Below are 23578 nucleotides of genomic sequence, written 5' to 3' on the forward strand. Positions count from 1 at the left end.
GAGATAAACCCACACACCTATGGTCACGTAATCTATGACTAAAGAGGCAAGAATATACAATGGAGAAAAAACAGTCTCTTCAAAAAGTGGTGCTGGGAAAACTGGAGAGCTACATGTAAAAGAATGAAGTTAGAACACTCCCTAACACCATACTCAAAAATAAACTCAAAATGGATTAAAGACCTAAATGTAAGGCCAGACACTATAAAACTCTTAGAATAAAACATAGGTAGAACACTCTTTGATATAAAGCACAGCAAACTCTTTTTTGATGCACCTCCTAGCATAGTGAAAGTGAAAATAAAAACAAAAAAAAGACAAATGGGATCTAAGTAAACTTAAAAACTTTTGCACAACGAAGGAAGCCATAAACAAAACAAAAAGACAATCCTCAGAGTGGGAGAAAATATTTCCAAATGAAGCAACCCACAAGAGATTAATCTCCAAACTATACAAACAGTTCATGAAGCTCAATATCAAAAAATCAAAAAACCCAATCAAAAAGTGGGCTGAAAATCTAAATAGACTTTTCTCCAAAGAAGACATACAGGTGGACAAAAAGCACATGAAAAGATGCTTAACATTGCTAATTATTAGAAAAATGCAAATCAAAACTACAATGAGGTTTCACCTCACACCAGTCAAAATGGCCATCATCAAAAAATTTACAAACAATAAATGCTGGAGAGGGTATGGAGAAAGGGGAATCCTCCTACACTGTTGGTGGGAATGTCAATTGGTACAGCCACTATGCAGACCAGTATGGAGGTTCCTTAAAAAACTAAAAATAGAACTACCATATGACCAAGCAACCCAACTCCTGGGCATATTTCTGGAGAAAACCATAATTCAAAAAGATACATGCAGAACAATGTTCACTGCAGCACTATTTACAGTAGCTGGGACATGGAAGCAACCTAAATGTTCATCAAAAGAGGAATGGATAAAGAAGATGCAGTACATATATACAATGGACTATTGCATAAAATAACAAAATAATGCCATTTGTGGCAACATGGATGGACCTAGAGATTGTCATAGTGAGTAAAGTAAGTCAGACTCAGACAAATACCATATGATATCACTTATGTGTGGAATCTAAAAAAAAGTGTACAAATGAACTTATTTAGAAAACAGAAGTAGAGTCACAGATGTAGAAAACAAACATGGTTACCAGGGGATAAGCAGGGGAGGGATAAATTGGGAGGTTGGGATTGACATAAACACACTACTATATATAGAATAGATAACTAATAAGGACCTGCTGTATAGCACAGGGAAATCTATTCAGTACTCTGTACTTGCCTGTATGGGAAAAGAATCTAAACAAAGAATGGATATATGTATATGTATAACTGATTAACTTTGCTGTACACCTGAATGTTAACACAACATTGTAAATCAACTATACTCCAATAAAATTTTTTGAAAAAGAAATTAAAGAGGATCTAAATTGAAAAGGATCCCATGCTTATTGACCAGAAGACAGTTTCATTTACATGGCAATAATACCTAAAGTGTCCTACATATTCAATGAATTTTCTGTAAAAATTCCAGTGGGATCTTAACAAGCTTAACCTAAATCTCATATGGAAAAGCAAAAGACCACGAACAGCTAAAGCTTTCTTGAAAAGAACAGTTTAAAGACTCACACTCCTGATTTCACAACTTAACTAAAATGCTATAATAATCAAGACAGTGTGGTACTAGCATAAAGACAGATAAATAGATTAATGGAGTAAAACTGAGAGTCTATATATTTGCCCTTACATTTATGGTAGTTTGATTGACAAGGATGCCAAGTCAAGTTAATGGGGGAAAGGATAGCATATTCCATAAATGAGTCTGGGACAACTGGATATCCCCATTCACAAGAATGAACTTGGATACCTAATTTACAACATATAAAAAATTAACTCAAATAGATCCTAAATCTAAATGTAATAGATAAAAATATAAAACTCTTTAGAAGACAATGTGGGTGTAAATATTAATGACCTTGTATTAGTCAATAGTTTCTTATATATGATACCAAAAGCAAAAGTGAGTAAAGAAAGATGTATTGGACTTTCTCAAAATTAAAAACTTATGTTGCAAATGATACAATCAAGATAGTGAAAAGACAATCCATGGAATGGAAGAAAATGTTTGCAAATCATATCTCTGGTAAGGGACTTGTATCCAGAATATATAAATATCTCTTGCAATTCAACAATAAAATAGAAAATAATACAATTTAAAAATGAAGAAAGACTTTAGTCATTTCTTCAAGAAGATATACAAATGGCCAATAAGCACATGAAAAAATACTATGCAACACTAATTATTGGAGAACTACAAATCAAGAGTGCAATGAGATACCACTTCCCACCCCTTAGAATGCTACAACCCAAAAGATAGACAATAACAAATGTTTAGGAGGATAGAGAGAAATTGGAATCCTTTTACACCACTGGTGGGAATGTAAAATGGTGCAGCTGTTTTGGAAAAGTTTAGCAGTTCTTCAAAAAGTTAAACAGTTACCATGTGCTCAGCAATTCTACTCTTCTTTATATACTCAAAGAAATGAACACATATGTCCACACAGATTTGTACCCAGATATTTACAGTAGCATTTTTCAAAATTGAAAACAGCCCCTAAATGTCCATCAGTTGATGAATGGATAAATAAAAGGTTGTACATCCATAAAATGGGCTATTATTTAGTAACAAAAATCAATAAAGTACTGACGCATGCTAAAACATGGATGAATCTTGAAAACATGCAAAGTGAAAGAATTCAGTCACCAAAGACCACATTTTGATTATTCCATTTATATGAAATATCCAAAATAGACTTTTGCTGAAACTATTCATAAAGAGTCACTTTCTATTTGGTTTTGCTAAATTGTTGAGATGTAAGCTATGGTCGTACTGCTAACATGAGGAGAGACCCTGCCTAAGAATAACGTCTATGCAGGAAAGAGCAGAGCCAAAAGATAAAGACAGATTTCTGAAGACATATTTTGATCACACAAATCCATCTGGACACCAAGAAATCCCAATTACGTGAATTAACTAATTCCCAGTTTAAGTTGGGTTTCTGCCATGTGCAACTGAAAGAGTCCTGACTAATATGGTTGGTTAAACAACTAATTATTTGCTTTTCACTTTCATTGTATTTACTGTATTGTAAATACAGTAAAAGTGTGCTCTTGAATTTTGTTGACCATAATAGCTATGTCTTTTTGTGAACATTCATTCTTCAGTAGAATTATTGGCCAGCAGAAAACACCAAACTCTGTCTAGGGGCGTATATATCAGTTAAACATGCTATAATTTGGATTATCATAACCAAATTCATACCCAAATTTCATTAAAAATACATTACTTTCTAGTGGTAATAGCTGTCCTTCCACCACTGGAGGGTTGGTTATGAGATGAATATATTTCTTGTCTCAACTTCGATAGTTCCTTACAAATAAAAAACAATATAATCATTTGAAAACCATAGAAACATGAGGTAAGAAGTATGTTTGATCATTTAACAAGGTTACTAAGAATAATTACTTTTTTCCCTTCCTTTTTAGCCTTGAGGTAAGAATGTTCCAATCCCACTTGTTGAATTCCCTATAGTCTTGCTTCATGGTACCTAATCAGTTACATTATAAGTCTCTGCAGGAATCCACTAACTGGTTCTATACTTAAGGGATAACATGAGATAGAATGGGCATGATTCTCAAGATGAAGATGTGAAAACTTTTGTTCCAAAGATTTAAATGTGTAGCTATAACAGAAAAGTATGAAATTTCAATATGGAAGCAGATATTGTTTCCTAACAGAAAATCTATCACTGAACGTTACTACAAGTACCATTTGTTCAATAACAGCAATACAACATTAGCCACCATTTGGGTAGTTTCTTCCTTCAGTACCTATTTTATGACAGATCTTGGGCTACATGCTACTGACACAGAAAGGAATATAACACAGTCCCTTGTTGAAGCAGCTCACAGCCTTATTGGGAGTTTGACTGCTAATGAGGTAGAAAATCAATGTCTTAAAATTATTAAAGGCACAATAGCACATATTTTTTGCTTCAATTCTAGCTTTTATTTGAATTATTTCTCCTGAAATGTGAGTCTTCTACTTCTCATAGGCACTCACATTCTACTTCATGAATAAAGTAAGTCTTGGAAACATGTCTTTTTATAGTTTGTGGGAAGTATTTATCCAACGGGGCTGAGTTGTATGGTTCATCTCCACCTTGACCCCTTCTCTGTTACCTCTGATTGATGCTTTATAAGGGAATCCTTCTCTTCCAGCAAGCTTGTCAGTTCATGAATCTTGAGTTGGAAGTCACTGCAACTTCCTTCTCTTCTTGAAACATCTTTTTGGTACTGATTTAATTGAGCCTAAGGATTTAAAAAGAACTAAGAATTATTATAATTCTCATTTAACAAAATGGGTAACTGAGTTCCAAAGAGGTTAAGTGACATAAAGTCATACAGCTAGTTATGAAATGAAGAGCAAAATACCAATAGTTATAAACATTTAAAGAGCTTTATGAATGTAATATGTGAACTGAAATGCCAATTAGGAATTTCTTATTTTTTTTTAAGATTTATTGTTTATTTTTTTATTTTTTATTTTTGGCTGCGTCGGATATTAGTTGCAGTACGTGGGATCTTCATTGAGGCTTCTATCTAATTGTGGCGTGCATGTTTTCCCTTTTCTAGTTGTGGCGCACAGGTTCCAGAGCACATGGGCTCTGTAGTTTGTGGCAATGCGGGCTCTCTAGTTGAGGTGCATGAGCTCAGTAGTTGTGGCGCATGGACTCTAGTTGCCCCATGGCATGTGGGATCTTAGTTCCCTGACCAGGGATCGAACCCGAGTCCCCTGCATTGTAAGGTGGATTCTTTATCACTGGACCACCAGGGAAGTCCAAGAAATTTCTCATTTTTAAAAGGTAACTTTACTATTTAGGCTTAGGCATTACTTAAGTAAAAGTCCTAGGCAACAAGAATTAAAATAAACCTAAGAAAACAGGTACTTTATATTCCTTCAAATACTAATTAAGGAAAACTCAATAACAAATATTATATCATAATTTGCAGTTCACAACATATTCCTCCTTCATGACTCATCTCAGTCCTCACAGCAGCCCTCCAAGATAAGTATTATTATAATCTTTATTTACAAAACAGGTAAATGAGATCCAGAGACACAAAGGCACAACAGCTAGTAAGCAACATAGCTGCAACTCCATGACAAGTCTTCTGACTGCAAATCCTGTCCATTTCCCTCTTTACTGCATTATGTGTGCACAGATGGTTGTTTAGGTTAAAGTGTTATTAGTAATGTTCAGATGGAAAAGAAACCAGTGGAGGAAATCTGCAAGAAAAATCAGCAGACTTTTGAACAAATTCTATTTTGTTTCGTTTTGATTTTTGGTAAAGACTATACATTATATTTAGAGAGAAAACACTGTGGTCAGTTTTTCTATTAAAATATTTGAGTTTATATAACTACAATTAGGAATCAGTAAATTAAGGGTTAGTCAATTTGACCTAGAATGACAAAATAAGGCAATGTATATTTATTCTCACAAATATCACCTTAATTTTGATGCCAATTACAGGTATATAATTCAACAGTTTTTATCCATGTGCTTGACAAAACTCTTGCTAGCTATCATCCTTCAAAATCAAGTGAGGATATTTATGAAGTCAAATGTGGCTTCACTGGATAATCTTGAAAGTTGCTTGGCTGCATAGAGCAGGCTTTAGGCAAGATCATAAAGTGTTCCCCCGTCACCAAAAAAAATAAATAAATAAATAGAAATTAAAAATCAACAACCCTGAACTTAAGGTCTTCTTTTGCTTTCCTAGAAAAGATGAAGCTAAATTACAAGACAATTTAACAATATTCCCTACATAGTGATATGTATTTAAACAAATGGTTCTATGGCATACTCCTAAAACTCTACCTTTGGTTGATTTTTCTTTGTAGCATTAAACTTGAGACTATCATTATCTTATTAGAAAGTTTGTGCTGTACTGTGTATTTATGCAGTGTAGGATCTACATACCCTTAGTTTGCAGATCTCTCTATCTTTCTCCATTCTTAAGTTTTTTACCATCTCCATGTAATGGTTGCCAATCTCATCCACTTTAGCCTGCAGCATCGGGCCTGTGCAAGTCTCTGAAAGCTACACAAGACAAAATAAATTTCTGTAGTTAGACTGTTATGAAGGAAATACATATTACATGACAAGACATTAATAGATGAAAACCACTTGATTAAACAAGACATTGAAATAATGAGAGTGATTTTTAGGAACTGCATTACACAGCTCAAATGGCAGTGAGTTAAGACCTAACTGCATGTGAGATCATCAGAAAGCAGTCTACATATTTTCTCGAGATGAAGTGGATATATATATATATATATATATACATATATATATATATATATATATATATAGCCAATGCTAGGATTACAACCATATAACTAAGGCAATAACATATATTTAAAACAAAATTTGAATACCTGCACTCTAAGATTTTTATTCTCTTGCTCTAAATTACGCTTACAGTATTCCAGTTCTTTTAGTTTATATTCTACGTCTGATAGTGTATGCCAAAGAGAAAGATTGTTTTCTTCCAATGCTTGGCATTTTGAGGTTGAGTCTTCAAGTCGTTGCTGTAAAGAAGACACAGTAAATAAGACAAATGGATTCTACTTTTGGAGAGAGTGCTTTTAGTTGATTAATTCAATGAAACAAAGCAAATATTGATATTTTTCCATGCCCAGTTTTCTTATATATTTAACCTTAAAAGGTAAGTTAAATCAGCTATGAAAGACATTACCCTCACTTGCCTATCTTGAGTGAGAAGGAATCAAGATTAGATGAATGTTCAATGTACCAATCTAGCAATCTGACTCTTGCTGCTTTTTGACAATACCGTAACCTGCCTTCTAGTAGGCACCAAAATGACCATATGCCTGATTATGTGACAAATGAAAACCCAGCCAAAATTTGGGACTGTCATGGGAGTGAATTTTAGGAATGGACAGGCCTCAGAGACTCATTATGATTTCCTAAGAATCTTCTCTGCTCAGGTATATGGAGAAATCTTCTAGAGTTCATTCATTCAGTTATTCATTGCACAAACATGTGTTAAGATCTACAAAAACTTTTTTATTGACACATTAGTAGATTAAATGAACGAGTGAACTTAGATTTTCAATATTTATACATTTTTTGTCACCCAGCAAAACAGATAATTGTGGATTGTATATACTTTCTATCTAAAATACTTGGGGTTATCTATTTTTCTGAGAGGGCTTCAGTAATTGGAAATACCCAAAGGCCACTCAATTCCCATATGAACAAATTGTTCTATCATATTTTAATTGTCTGGATTATATCTCATAACTCCAATGTGCTAGTAATTGTGCATATGAAAAGCTATCAAATTTATTATCAAAGAAAATGTCAACTTACCTGCTGCTGGCGATTATTTGCTCTCACTGATGCTAAGAGTTCTTCATACTCTTTTATTTGAGTTTCTTTGAATGCCAAGTCTTTCTCAAATCTTATCTTGTCATTTTCCAGTGACTAGAAGCAAAATTATTTATGACTCAGAATTACAGAAACCTGTCAACAGTTATGTAATACAAAGACCTGTTTACATTGGAAGGTTTAAATAAGCACTTGTTTCATTTGTAGTTGTTTAATAAAACAGAATTTTTAAAAGTTAATCAAACTATGGGATACAAAGGATTGAAAATTTAAAAACCCGCATCGATGGACATTTTGATGAATTGACTAATTGTAAGTACAATGAAGCAGAACCTTTTGAATTATTTTAATGTTTTTCTTCAATCTACAAAGACCCTTGTTAATCCCAGCAGGTGGTGAATTTTCAAATTAAGAGCCTAAATGTGTTCATCAGAACCCAGAAACAAGAAAACCCACTCCAAAGTCCTCAAGGAGTTATTCATTGTATGGAACGTATTCTGAATGTATCTAGCTGATGTCATGAAGAACACCAATTAGAATAGAAAATAGAAAATGTTAAGTTCTTGGAGAAAGAAGTTTTCAAGTATTCAAAGAAATTCAAAGTATGCTTTATTATTACAGAAAAGGGGAAATTCTGAATCAGAGTCAGATTATTCTAATTTTACAAACTACTCCCTGGCTTTAAGCATTAAATTACCTTAGCGGTAAACTAAGTAATAAGTGTGCACCCAACTTTCTTTCATTTTCACATTGGATAACTCTTAACTCCTCTCTCCCAACCCCAATTAACTGTTTCAAGAAAATAACTATATCTGGGTGAGCACAATGTTGTTGTGTTGTATTAAATTTTGAAAAGGTATACTGAATGCTTTGATTTCTATGTTATGAAGCTAGGAACTAGAAAAGATTTGGAAAGAAAAATCAAAATAAATGTTACTGTCAAGTCATTCTGAAGATGTCCAAGCTCCTCCCGTATGTTGCTGAATGTGGACAGCACTAGCCGGAGTGATTTATCAGACATACCCCTCATCTGGAGGAAGAAAATGATTGATGGTTTATTTTTACTAGCATTTAAAAATAGGCAGTATAAGTAATAATAATCTTATTTTTCTATTCCTACAAGCAAACTTATTAACAGTTTCATTTTTGATATGACAATATTAGAATAGTGATGCAAAGCATTTGGTCAATAACATGCATTAGTAATCCAAGCAATATCCCTGAAGAGATCATAGCTATGCTATTAAAACAAGGGTCTCTTATTTTTTCCATGATAAATATCATCTTTCTCACGACAGAAATGTATCAGCAAATTCTCAAATTTACTTTTCTTCTCTATTTAAAGATTAGAAAAGATAGATAGTCAACCTTCAAGTAATAAATTGCATCTCTGTAAGTGTGTTGCCAAATGCATGGATTTTGCCTGAGTTGAGAAGAATCTAATACAAATTAAGTTTAACCTTAAAGTATAGAAATATCTCAAATTTTAAAGAGGGAGAAAAACCCTTTAACTAGATTAAACTCATTTCTTCAAAGAAAAATGGTTTTAAAAACAGGCAACTTCTGTTTCTGAAAAGATGGAGCAGAAATACTTTTCTCTATTTTTCCTGCTAAGTCTAACTAAAAACCCTGAACTTTATGTATAAAACAAACATAAAAAGACTCTGAAAGTTAACAAAAAAAAGAATAAAGTCTGGTTGAGAACATTGGGAGCTAAGGAATAATACAGAAGTGATTTCCTGGGTTTTCTTTTTGCTTCATATATGAGTGGTATTGGGGAAACCTGTGGATACAGACAACAAAAGTCCCTAGAAAAGCCTGCTCTCTCTACCCAAAGTACCATGAAAAGGGCAGCCTAGGAAGGCAGATAGCATTTAGATAATAACCAGTCTACTCCAGCCAAACACCACAGAAAAAAATCTGCAACTTTATTCTACGCCCACCCAAACCATCAAAAGCCAAGAAGAGAACGTAGACTCTCTCTCTCAACCTCCCTGCTTGGGTGATGTCAGAGAATTCTTAGTGAAGTGTCAAGACTTTCATCATTGCCCAACAGAAATGAGGCCATTCACCTTGCAGTGTCAGTAGAGGCCAACAAGGGAACAGTAACACAACACACCTCCCCATCCAAACCAGGGTATTTTCAGTGGGAGCCTAGTAGAGAACCACACTTCCTATACCTGCCAAGGAAGAATAAAGAGCTACTCCCCCAACCTGTGTCAACAGAGGCAGAGTGGGGAACCTCGACTTCCACCCCCACCTGGCAGTAACAGGTCATGCCCCTACTTCCCCTGTTGCTCAGTATCTGAGGAGGCCTGCTAAAACAGAAGATGTGAATAAGATCCAAAGTCAGAACATAATACCCAAAATGTCCAGGTTTCAATTTTAAAAAATCACTTATTCTAAGAACCAGGAAATCTCAACTTGATAAGAAAAAAGGGTTAATACATGCCAACATCAAGATATCAGAAAAGTTAGAATTATCTGACAAGGATTTTAAAGCAGCCATCTTAAAAATGTTTCAAAGTGACCTAAATGTCCATCAACAGAGGAATGGATAAAGAAGATGTGGCACATATATACAATGGAATATTACTCAGCCATAAAAAGGAACAAAATAGTGCCATTTGTAGAGACGTGGATGGATCTAGAAACAGTCATACAGAGTGAAGTAAGTCAGAAAGAGAAAAACAAATATCACATAATATCACTTATATGTGGAATCTAGAAAAATGGCAGAGAAGAACTTATTTGCAAAGCAGAAATAGAGTCACAGATGTAGAGAACAAACTTATGGTTACCAAGAGGGGAAGGGAGGGGTGGGATGAACTGAGAGATTGGGACTGACATAAATACACTACTATGTGTAAAATAGATAACGAATGAGAACCTACTGTGTAGCACAGGGAACTCTACTCAGTGCTCTGTGGTGACCTAAATGGGAAGGAAATCTAAAAAAGAAGGGATATATGTGTATGTAAGACTGATTCACTTTGCTGTACAGCAAGAAACTAACACAACATTGTAAAGCAACAATACTCTAATAAAAATTAATTTAAAAAACACACCAAATTAAAAACAGTTTCAACAAGAAATTACAAAGATTTAAAACAAATAAAAAATAGAAAGTCTCAGCAACAAAACAGAAAATCTCAGAAAACAAACAGAATCTATAAAGAGTAACTAAATGAAAATTTTAGAACTGAAAACTCAATAACTAAAAAACAAAAACAAAAACAAAAACCTCAGTGGATGGACTCAAAAGCAGAATGGAAAGCATAGAGCAAAGAATCAGTGAACTTGAAGACAGAACAATAGAAAATACTCAGTTCTGAACATCAGAGAAAAAATAGATTGGAAGAAAATTGAACAGAGCCTCAGTGTCCAATGGGAGTATGACATATATCTAACATTCATGTCATCAGAATCCTAGAAGGAAAAAAGAAAGAGGGGGGAGCTGGAAAAGTATATGAAGAAATAATAGCTGAAAACTTCCCCAAATTAGCAAAAAAAAAAAAAAACATAGACAGATTTAAGAAGTTGAGCAAACCCTAAAAAGGATAGACCCAAAGAAATCCATGCCTGGACTTATAAGGCAAACTTCTTAAAACTGAAGATAAATTTAAAATCTTAAAAGCAGCAAGAGAAACCTTAACTATTGGGAATAGCATTTCAAATGACAACCGATTTCTCATGAAAAATCATAGAGGCCAGAAGGAAGTGGCATACATTTTTAAAGTGATGAAAGAAAAGAATTGTCAACTACAAATTCTGTATGCAATGAAAACAACCTTTAGGAATGAAGGGGAAATCACATTTTCAGAAGAAAAGAAAAAGAATTTTTCACTAGCAGACCTACCCTTAAAAAAATGGCTGAAGGAAGTTCTCTGAAGAAAAAGAAAATAATAAAAGAAGGAATTTGGAATATCAAGAAGGAAGAAGTAACACAGTAAGCAAAACTATAGGTAAACACAGTGGGCTTTCCTTCTCCTTTTGCATTTTCTAAATTATATTTGAAGATTGAAGCAGAAAATATATATATATAACACTGTCTGATGTGGCTCTCAATGTCTGTAGAGAAAATATTTTAAAAATTATAAATATGGAGGTTAAAGAAAGATAAACGAAGCAAAATTTTCTGAAGTTCACTGAAACTGATAAAATGTTGACACCAATACACGGGGATAAGTTATGGATATATAATGTAATACTTAGAGCAACCCCTAAAAAAGCTATACTACAAGATACACTCAAAAGCACTAGAGGCAAATCAAAATTAATTCTAAAACATATTCAAGTAATCCACATGAAAGCAAGACAAAGAAAACAGAGAAACAAAAAACAGAACAAACAGAAAACACAATGGCGGATCTAGCCCTAACATATCAATAATTACAACTTGGTCTAAATACACCAGTTAAAAGACAGATTGACAGAGTGATAAGAAAAAACATGACCTCACTATGTGTTTTCTATAAGAAATTCATTTCAAAGATAATGAAAATTAAAATATACATAATGAAATTTAAAAGTTGGGAAAAAAGATATACCATGCAAACATTAATCAAAAGAAAGGAGTGCTATTGATATTAGATAAAAATGACTTCAGACCAAAGAAAATTACCAGGGACACAGAGGGACATTACATAATAAGAGTCAGTCCACCAAGAAGACATAGCAATCCTAAATGTTTGTGCACCAGACAACAGAGCTACAAACTGTATCAAAAAAAAAACTGATAGAACTGAAAGGAGAAATAGACAAACCCACAGATATAACTGAACACTTTTATACCCCTCTCTCGGCAACTGATCGTACTGCTTAGCAGAAAATGAGCAAGAATACATAATACAATAATTCAACAATACCATCAACCAAAGGATCTAATCAGCATTTATAGAATACTTCATCCAACAACAGATGCACATTCCTTTCATATTCCCATGGAACATATACCAAAATAGACCATATCCTTGACTATAAAACTTAACCATTTCAAAAACATTGATCTCATACAGAGTATATTTTCTGCCCACAGTGGAATCAAACTAGAAATGAATAACAGAAAGACAATAGGAAAATCTCTAAACACTTGGAAAGTAAACAATACACTTCTAAATAATCCACCAGTCAAAGAAGAAGTCTACAGGGAGATAAAAAATATATAAAACTGAAAGAAAATGAAAATACATATCATAACTTTTGGACACAACTAAAGCCATGCTGAGAGGATATTTACAGCACTAAATGCTTACATTAGAAAATAGAAAAGGTGTGAAATCAATAATCTAACTTTCTATATCAAGAAACTAGACAAAGAAGAGCAAAATAAACCAAAAGCAAGCAAAGGAAGGAAATAATACAGACGAGAAAAAAAAATCAATGGAAGTGTAAACAGGAAAACAATAGAGATCAATAAAACTAAAATATAGTTCTTTGAAAAAAATCAATAAGATTGATAAACCTCCAACAAGACTGACAACAAAAAAGGAAAGAAGACACAAATCACTAGTGTCAGGAGTTAAACAGGGAAGAGTAATACAGACCCCACAGACATCAAAAGGGTAATAAGGGAATACTGTGAATAATTATGCACATATAAATTTGACAATTTAGTTAAAATTGACTACTTTCTTAAAAAACACAGGTTACCACAATTCACCCAATATGAAACAGATCATTTGACTAGACCTGTAACTACTAAGGAATTGAATTTAGAATTTTTTTAAACTCTTGAAAAATATATATCCATGCCCAGATATTTTCACTGAAGGATTATACCAAATGTTTAAAGAAGAGTTAACACCATGTCTATACAGTTTCTTCCAGAAAACAGAAAAGGAAGAGACATTTACTAATTCATTTCATGAAGCTAGATTATCCTGACACCAAAATCAAAGCAAATACAAGAAAACTACAGACTAATGTTTCTCAGGAACTTAGATGCAAACATTCTCAGAGTTTTTTGAGGAAATAGGCCTTGAATGCACTTTGGATGGACATCCTGCCACCAGAAATAATACCAAGGATGTATCCAAGATTCAGGTTCTGCAGAGCATATGTGTTCCCCATACCACTATCTCTTTATAATACAGACTGTGTGCCACTAAAAATATTTCATTTAAGTTTCACAGATAAGATGTCAGGTCCAATATCTGGATGATCAACAAAGATTTGAGACCATATATCAAACTTAGAAATTTGCCTCACTAGACAAAACTAGATTATCTTTAGAATCCTTTCTTGCAAACACATGTACTCTTCATTTTAGCCTTATTTCTTTAGCACCTATCTTGATCCGTCTTGGTCTGTCTCTCCCTTCAGTGTAGGGGAATTTACTATTGCAGTGGTCTCTAGCATTCCACAATTCAGGAAAATCAAGTCATTGGCCTTTCCATTTGCCAGGGGTAGGGTAGGGAGGTATAGAAAGTAGAATGGAGAAGAGGAGGGAAAATCCTATATGTTAGAGTCAGGTTGTGCTACGGCAGTGAGGAGAGATTAAGGGCATTCCACAGCTCGGAATATTTCTGTAATAATTTCCTGAATGCTAGTCATTCAATACTAGTGTTTGGTAGTCTGACCAAACTATAAAGCAACCCTTGTTTAATCAAAATGTAATCAACTTGAAAAGGAGAGAAGATGGCGGAAGAGTAAGACGCGGAGATCACCTTCCTTCTCACAGATACAGTAGAAATACATCTACACGTGGAACTGCTCCTAAAGAACACCCACTGAACGCTGGCAGAAAACATAAGACCTCCCAAAAGGCAAGAAACTCCCCGCGTACTTCGGTAGGGCAAAAGAAAAAAGAAATAACAGAGACAAAAGAATAGGGACGGAACCTGCACCAGTGGGAGGGAGCCGTGAAGGAGGAAAGGTTTCCACGCACTAGGAAGCCCCTTCGCGGGCAGAGACTGCGGGTGGCAGAGGGAGGAAGCTTCGGAGCCATGGAGGAGAGCACAGCCACAGGGGTGCGGAGGGCAAAGCGGAGAGACTCCCGCACAGAGGCTCGGCACCAAGCAGCACTCACCAGCCCGAGAGGCTTGTCTGCTCCCCCGCCAGGGTGGGCGGGGCTGGGAGCTGAGGCTCGGGCTTCGGTCGGATTGCAGGGAGAGGATTGGGGTTGGCGGCGTGAACACAGCCTGAAGGGGTTAGCGCACCACAGCTGGCTGGGAGGGAGACCGGGAAAAAGTCTGCAGCTGCTGAAGAGGCAAGAGACTTTTTCTTGCCTCTTTGTTTCGCGGCGCGCAAGGAGAGGGGATTCAGAGCGCCGCCTAAACGAACTCCAGAGACAGGCGTGAGCCGCGGCGATCAGCACGGGCCACAGAGACGGGCGTGAGACGCTAAGGCTGCTGCTGCCGCCACCAAAAAGCCTGTGTGAGAGCAGAGGTCACTCTCCACACCGCCCCTCCCGGGAGCTGGTGCAGCCTGCCACTGCCAGTGTCCCGTGATCCAGGGACACCTTTCCCAGGAGAACGCATGGCGTGCCTCAGGCTGGTGCAACGTCAGGCTGGCCTCTGCCACCGCAAGCTAGTCCCGCCTCCTCTGTACCCCTCCCTCCCCCCGGCCTGAGTGAGCCAGAGCCCCCGAAGCAGCTGCTCCTTTAACCCCGTTCTGTCTGGGCGGGGAACAGAGGCCCTCAGGCGACCTACACGCAGAGGCGGGTCCAAATCCAAAGCTGAACCCTGGGAGCTGTGCGAACAAAGAAGAGAAGGGGAAATCTCTCCCAGCAGCCTCAGAAGCAGCGGATTAAAACTCCACAAACAACTTGATGTGCCTGCATCTGTTGAATACCTGAATAGGCAATGAATCATCCCAAATTCAGGAGGTGGACTTTGGGAGCAGGATATATTAATTTTTCCTCTTTTCCTTTTTTTGTGAGTGTATATGTATATGCTTCTGGGTGAGATTTTGTCTGTATAGCTTTGCTTTATAATAGCTTTATTTTACTTCACTATATTATATCCTCTTTCTTTCTTTCTTTCTATTTTTTCTCCCTTTTACTCTGAGCCGTGTGTATGAAAGGCTCTTGGTGCTCCAGCCAGGCATCAGGGCCGTGCCTCTGAGGTGGGAGAGCCAACTTCAGGACACTGGTCCACAAGAGACCTCCCAGCTCCACATAATACCAAATGATGAAAATCTCTCAGAGAGCTCCATCTCAACATCAAGACCCAGCTTCACTCAACGACCAGCAAGCTACAGTGCTGGACACTCTATGCCAAACAACTAGCAACACAGGAACATAGCCCCATCCATTAGCAGAGAGGCTGCCTAAAATCATAATAAGGCCACAGACACCCCAAAATACACCACCAGACGTGGATGTGCCCACCAGAAAGACAAGATCCAGCCTCATCCACCAGAACTCAGGCACTAGTTCCCTACACCAGGAAGCCTACACAACCCACTGAACCAACCTTAGCCACTGGGGACAAATACCAAAAACAATGGGAACTACGAACCTGCAGCCTGTGAAAAGGAGGCCCCAAACACAGTAAGATAAGCAAAATGCAAAGACAAAAAAACACACAGCAGATGAAGGAGCAGGGTCAAAACACACCAGACCTAACAAATGAAGAGGAAATAGGTAGTCTACCTGAAAAAGAATTCAGAATAATGATAGTAAGGATGACCCAAAATCTTGGAAATAGAATAGACAAAATGCAAGAAACATTTAACAAGGACGTAGAAGAACTAAAGAGGAACCAAGCAATGATGAAAAACACAATAAATGAAATTAAAAATGCTCTAGATGGGATCAATAGCAGAATAACTGAGGCAGAAGAAAGGATAAGTGACCTGGAAGATAAAATAGTGGAAATAACTACTGCAGAGCAGGATAAAGAAAAAAGAATGAAAAGAACTGAGGACAGTCTCAGAGACCTCTGGGACAACATTAAACGCACCAACATTCGAATTATAGGGGTCCCACAAGAAGAAGAGAAAAAGAAAGGGACTGAGAAAATATTTGAAGAGATTATAGTTGACAACTTCCCTAATATGGAAAGAAAATAGTTAATCAAGTCCTGGAAGCACAGAGAGTCCTATACAGGATAAACCCAAGGAGAAACACGCCAAGACACATATTAATCAAACTGTCAAAAATTAAATATAAAGAAAACATATTAAAAGCAGCAAGGGAAAAACAACAAATAACACACAAGGGAATCCCCATAAGGTTAACAGCTGATCTTTCAGCAGAAACTCTGCAAGCCAGAAGGGAGTGGCAGGATATACTTAAAGTGATGAAGGAGAAAAACCTACAGCCAAGATTACTCTACCCAGCAAGGATCTCATTCAGATGTGATGGAGAAATTAAAATCTTTACAGACAAGCAAAAGCTGAGAGAGTTCAGCACCATCAAACCAGCTTTACAACAAATGCTAAAGGAACTTCCCTAGGCAAGAAACACAAGAGAAGGAAAACACCTACAATAACAAACCCAAAACATTTAAGAAAATGGGAATAGGAACATACATATCGATAATTACCTTGAATATAAATGGATTAAATGCTCCCACCAAAAGACACAGACTGGCTGAATGGATACAAAAACAAGACCCATATATATGCTGTCTACACGAGACCCACTTCAGACCTAGAGACACATACAGACTGAAAGTGAGGGGATGGAAAAGATATTCCATGCAAATGGAAATCAAAAGAAAGCTGGAGTAGCAAGTCTCATATCAGACAAAATAGACTTTAAAATAAAGACTATTACAAGAGACAAAGAAGGACACTATATAATGATCAAGGGATCGATCCAAGAGGAAGGTATAACAATTGTAAATATTTATGCACCCAACATAGGAGCACCTCAATATATAAGGCAAATACTAACAGCCATAAAAAGGGAAATCGACAGTAACACAATCATAGTAGGGGACTTTAACACCCCACCTTCACCAATGGACAGATCATCCAAAATGAAAATAAATAAGGAAACACAAGCTTTAAATGATACATTAAACAAGAAGGACTTTATTGATATTTATAGGACATTCCACCCAAAAACAACAGAATACACATTTTTCTCAAGTGCTCATGGAACATTCTCCAGGATAGATCATATCTTGAGTCACAAATCAAGCCTTGGTAAATTTAAGAAAATTGAAATCGTATCAAGTTTCTTTTCTGACCACAACGCTATGAGACTAGATATCAATTACAGGAAAAGATCTGTAAAAAATACAAACACTTGGAGGCTACACAACACACTACTTAATAACGAAGTGATCACTGAAGAAATCAAAGGGGAAATCAAAAAATACCTAGATACAAATGACAATGGAGACACGACGACCCAAAACCTATGGGACGCAGCAAAAGCAGTGCTAAGAGGGAAGTTTATAGCAATACAGGCCTACCTCAAGAAACAGGAAACATCTCGAATAAACAACCTAACCTTGCACCTAAAGCAATTAGAGAAAGAAGAACAAAAAAACCCCAAAGCTAGCAGAAGGAAAGAAATCATAAAGATCAGGTCAGATATAAATGAAAAAGCAATGAAGGAAACAGTAGCAAAAATCAATGAAACTAAAAGCTGGTTCTTTGAGAAGATAAACAAAATTGATAAACCATTAGCCAGACTCATCAAGAGAAAAAGGGAGAAGACTCAAATCAATAGAATTAGAAATGAAAAAGGAGAAGTAACCATAGACACTGCAGAAATACAAAAGATCATGAGAGATTACTACAAGCAACTCTATGCCAATACAATGGACAACCTGGAAGAAATGGACAGATTCGTAGAAATGCACAACCTGCCGAGAGTGAACCAGGAAGAAATAGAAAATATGAACAGACCAATCACAAGCACTGAAATTGAAACTGTGATTAAAAACCTTCCAACAAACAAAAGCCCAAGACCAGATGGCTTCACAGGTGAATTCTATCAAACATTTAGAGAAGAGCTAACACCTATCCTTCTCAAACTCTTCCAAAATATTGCAGAGGGATGAACACTCCCAAACTCATTCTACGAGGCCACCATCACCCTGATACCAAAACCAGACAAAGATGTCACAAAGAAAGAAAACTACAGGCCAATATCACTGATGAACATAGATGCAAAAATCCTCAACAAAATAACTAGCAAACAGAATCCAACAGCACATTAAAAGGATCATACACCATGATCAAGTGGGGTTTATCCCAGGAATGCAAGGATTCTTCAATATACGCAAATCAATCAATGTGATACACCATATTAACAAATTGAAGGAGAAAAACCATATGATCATCTCAGTAGATGCAGAGAAGGCTTTTGACAAAATTCAACACCCATTTATGATAAAAGCCCTGCAGAAAGTAGGCATAGAGGGAACTTTCCTCAACATAATAAAGGCCATATATGACAAACCCACAGCCAACATTGTCCTCAATGGTGAAAAACTGAAACCATTTCCACTAAGATCAGGAACAAGACAAGGTTGCCCACTCTCACCACTATTATTCAACATAGTTTTGGAAGTGTTAGCCACAGCAATCAGAGAAGACAAAGAAATAAAAGGAATCCAAATGGGAAAAGAAGAAGTAAAGCTGTCACTGTTTGCAGATGACATGATACTATACATAGAGAATCCTAAAGATGCTACCAGAAAAATACTAGAGCTAATCAATGAATTTGGTAAAGTAGCAGGATACAAAATTAATGCACAGAAATCTCCTGCATTTCTTTACACTAATGACGAAAAATCTGAAAGTGAAATTAAGAAAACACTCCCGTTTACCATTGCAACAAAAAGAATAAAATATTTAGGAATAAACCTACCTAAGGAAACAAAAGACCTGTATGCAGAAAATTATAGGACACTGATGAAAAAAATTAAAGATGATACAAATAGATGGAGAGATATACCATGTTCTTGGATTGGAAGAATCAACATTGTGAAAATGACTCTACTACCCAAAGCAACCTACAGATTCAATGCAATCCCTATCAAACTACCACTGGCATTTTTCACAGAACTAGAACAAAAAATTTCACAATTTGTATCGAAACACAAAAGACCCCGAATAGCCAAAGCAATCTTGAGAACGAAAAATGGAGCTGGGGGAATCAGGCTCCCTGACTTCAGACTATATTACAAAGCTACAGTAATCAAGACAGTTTGGTACTGGCACAAAAACAGAAATATAGATCAATGGAACAGGATAGAAAGCCCAGAGATAAACCCACGCACATATGGTCACCTTATCTTTGATAAAGGAAGCAAGCATATACAATGGAGAAAAGACAGCCTCTTCAATAAGTGGTGCTGGGAAAATTGGACAGGTACATGTAAAAGTATGAAATTAGAACACTCCCTGACACCATGCACAAAAATAAACTCAAAATGGATTAAAGACCTAAGTGTAAGGCCAGACACTATCAAACTCTTAGAGGAAAACATAGGCAGAACACTCTATGACATACATCACAGCAAGATTCTTTTTGACCCAGCTCCCAGAGAAATGGAAATAAGAACACAAATAAACAAATGGGACCTAATGAAACTTAAAAGCTTTTGCACAGCAAAGGAAACCATAAACAAGACCAAAAGACAACCATCAGAATGGGAGAAAATATTTGCAAATGTAGCAACTGACAAAGGATTAATCTCCAAAATTTACAAGCAGCTCATGCAGCTCAATAACAAAAAAACGAACAACCCAATCCAAAAATGAGCAGAAGACCTAAACAGACATTTCTCCAAAGAAGATATACAGATTGCCAACAGACACATGAAAGAATGCTCAACATCATTAATCATTAGAGAAATGCAAATCAAAACTACAATGAGGTATCATCTCACACCGGTCAGAATGGCCATCATCAAAAAATCTAGAAACAATAAATGCTGGAGAGGGTGTGGAGGAAAGGGAACACTCTTGCACTGTTGGTGGGAATGTAAATTGATACAGCCACTATGGAGAACAGTATGGAGGTTACTTAAAAAACTACAAATAGAACTACCATACGACCCAGCAATCCCACTACTGGGCATATACCCTGAGAAAACCATAGGTCAAAAAGAGTCATGTACCAAAATGTTCATTGCAGCTCTATTTACAATAGCCAGGACATGGAAGCAACCAAAGTGTCCATCATCGGATGAATGGATAAAGAAGGTGTGGCACATATATACAATGGAATATTACTCAGCCATAAAAAGAAATGAAATGGAGGTATTTGTAATGAGGTGGATGGAGTTAGAGTCTGTCATACAGAGTGAAGTAAGTCAGAGAGAGAAAAACAAATACAGTATGCTAACACATATATATGGAATCTAAGGAAAAAAAAAAAGGGCATGAAGAACCTAGTGGCAAGACAGGAATAAAGACACAGACCTACTAGAGAATGGACTTGAGGATATGGGGAGGGGGAGGGGTGAGATGTGACAGGGTGAGAGAGTGTCATGGACATATATACACTACCAAATGTAAAATAGATAGCCAGTGGGAAGCAACCGCATAGCACAGGGAGATCAGCTCAGTGCTTTGTGACCAGCTAGAGTGCTGGGATGGGGAGGGTGGGAGGGAGGGAGATGCAAGAGGGAAGAGATATGGGAACATATGTATATGTATAACTGATTCACTTTGTTATAAAGCAGAAACTAACACACCATTGTAAAGCAATTATACTTCAATAAAGATGTTTAAAAAAAATGTAATCAACTCTTGTGAAATAGGAATTTTATTTGGGACTTTCTGTTCTTAATTAAAGTGAACATCCTAGGCTAGTGGTTTGTTAGTGTTGCCTTCACAGCCACTCTTGACCCCATCTCACCTGCAGAATATAGCGAATTTGCTGTTTTGTAAATTCTGACAATCCTTTAGGAATCAACGATTCAATGTCTTCTGACTGTGAGAAAAGAGAGGCTTATCCTTCAACAGATACATGTTAGTGTTTTAATCAGAGGGTCAGCAGACTTTTGTAGAGAGGGACATATTTTTACGGACATCAGAAGATTATTTCACTTTCTGGGTAATAGTTGCCACAAACTTTACTTCTAGCATTATCAGTTCTTACTTTTAAAAAAATTCATTATACTACATACACCATGGAAAGAACCTTGAATTTCCAGGAAGTTTAGGGGGAAGTTTGGGGCAATCAATCAGATGTCCCATTTCTATTTTTAAAAAGAGCAACTTAAAAACAAAAGGGTGGTCACTTAAATCCCATTACCACTTTATTTCCATGTATTTTTTAACAACTAGAAGTTTAGTTGGGTGGTAGATATGACACTTTAAAGGCTGATTTTTTAAATAATGAAAATGTGAGGAAATAAAATAAAATTAAAGGTTTACTGAGAATTTGCATAGAGCTGTGGTGACTTTTGAAAGATTATGATGTTGCCACAGCAACATTAAGAAGCTTCAACAAATTTTAAGTGAGAATCTGAATTGAAGTCAGTACTTTGTAAAGGCAATTTAAGGCTTACTGAATTATTGTAACAAATGCAGTATGTCAATACATTGGAAATAAAGATGAAAATTAACACAAAAGAAGCCATTGTTATTGTTACTTTGAAATCAGTTCTTTCTCTATTTGATGACTTATTCCATTAAAAGTAACTATTACAAAAATATATATACATAATATTTAGAATTCATACTTGAAAATATTTACCTCAAGTTGCTGGCTATGTGGCATGGGACATACAAGGTTTCAAAATACATTAAAACTAAATTTGCTATTTAATTAGTTAACATAGATTTCAGTTTTGTAAAACAGAGAGTATGTAGTCAATGAAATTTTAAATGTTCTCATAGGCAAAGGCAAGTTAAATTATAAGGTGAAAGCTGATAAAACATTTTTTGTGTGAATGATTATTACTTTTACAATTATCACCTTTAAAGCCATTACAAAGATATAAATGGTTATATCATTTTAAAGGCAAAAGGATCAATATTTCTTTCACTAACCTGTGTTTCCAGTCTAATAAAAATACCAAACTAAAAACAATATTATTAATGCAAGTATCAGAATCTGCTTTGTTATCAACTATATTTGATTTTCAACTCTTTTTGCACTTACCTCGTCTGTAGACTCAAAGTCTTGTTTGCTGCAAGAATGAAAAAAAAAACAAACAGACAACCTTAGGAAAATATATACATTGACATATATAAATGTTAGTCTTCTAGATATTTTACCTTACTTTTTGATATATAATATATCCAAATGAAATTTATAATCCTAATGAAAAATTTAAAGCTAACTAAAATGGCACTTGACAAAAATAGTTAATTTTCCTGGAATTAGCTAATCTATTAAAAATGAACAACATCCAAATAACAAACCAATATAATATGCAGAATTAGTACCATTCATTAACACCAGTTTATTTGTGACTAGATGTAGAAGTCCTCAGTTTGGCAAGAAATACTATCTGAGTGAACAAATAACAATAATAGTCATTTTCTATTTCCACCTCCTTTTTCTCCTTGTATTGCTCCCTTTCAATGCTTGATTGCAGCTTCTCCCTACAGTGTCTTTAAGTTATTCATACCCTTTTAGTCAAAACCAAAACTTGCAAGACTGAGTAATCTACACTAATCATTCAATCTACACTACAGTATGTATAGCAGTGACAAAGCTTAAAAGGATATTGGAATGTTTACATAGGGACATAGCCTTAAGCAGCATGACCAAAATTCTAGTGGGATAATAGAATTTCCAGCATCAAAATGAAGGTTTGTCCATGAGGGTTGGAAGTCCCTTTGTGAAGCCATGTTACGTAGGCAAATGCTGCAAGTGAATTGTTAGTGGTTATACCAGTCCGGCACTGGCTCCTTTGGGGAATGGTGAAAGCTGGGAAGGATACAGTTCTAGCGTTACCAGTGGCAACAGATAGGCCTTTATTTTTGCCTACTTGTTCCCTCTGCACTTCATGGAAAAACTGGGCCCAAAATGCATACGGTGAACATACTTCTCAAACAAACAAACAAAAAACTGTACACATGTTCTGACAGCAAGACAAAGTATTTTAAAGTAAGACTAAGGAAATCATAGATATATGACTGCCATATCGTCAAGTACAACAGAAAAGTATTTTAGAGATATAAGCTAGTACGTTAGCTCCT

At 35.9% G+C, this 23578-nt stretch overlaps 1 protein-coding gene across 1 annotated transcript in view; it reads right to left on the reverse strand.

The window, feature by feature from the left end:
- POF1B (POF1B actin binding protein) overlaps window positions 1-23578 on the reverse strand; it is a 145568-nt gene that overhangs the window by 12977 nt on the left and 109013 nt on the right. The window contains exons 8-15 of the mRNA XM_068533418.1: window positions 22533-22560; window positions 21282-21356; window positions 8445-8537; window positions 7490-7603; window positions 6532-6684; window positions 6071-6190; window positions 4266-4394; window positions 3371-3453 (exon numbers count right to left, since the gene is read on the reverse strand). Of these exons, the coding sequence (XP_068389519.1) occupies window positions 3371-3453; window positions 4266-4394; window positions 6071-6190; window positions 6532-6684; window positions 7490-7603; window positions 8445-8537; window positions 21282-21356; window positions 22533-22560 (795 nt within the window). The remainder of the gene's footprint in view (window positions 1-3370; window positions 3454-4265; window positions 4395-6070; window positions 6191-6531; window positions 6685-7489; window positions 7604-8444; window positions 8538-21281; window positions 21357-22532; window positions 22561-23578) is intronic.

The sequence above is a fragment of the Eschrichtius robustus genome, chromosome X (genome assembly GCF_028021215.1).
Source record: "Eschrichtius robustus isolate mEscRob2 chromosome X, mEscRob2.pri, whole genome shotgun sequence".
NCBI lineage: Eukaryota > Metazoa > Chordata > Mammalia > Artiodactyla > Eschrichtiidae > Eschrichtius > Eschrichtius robustus.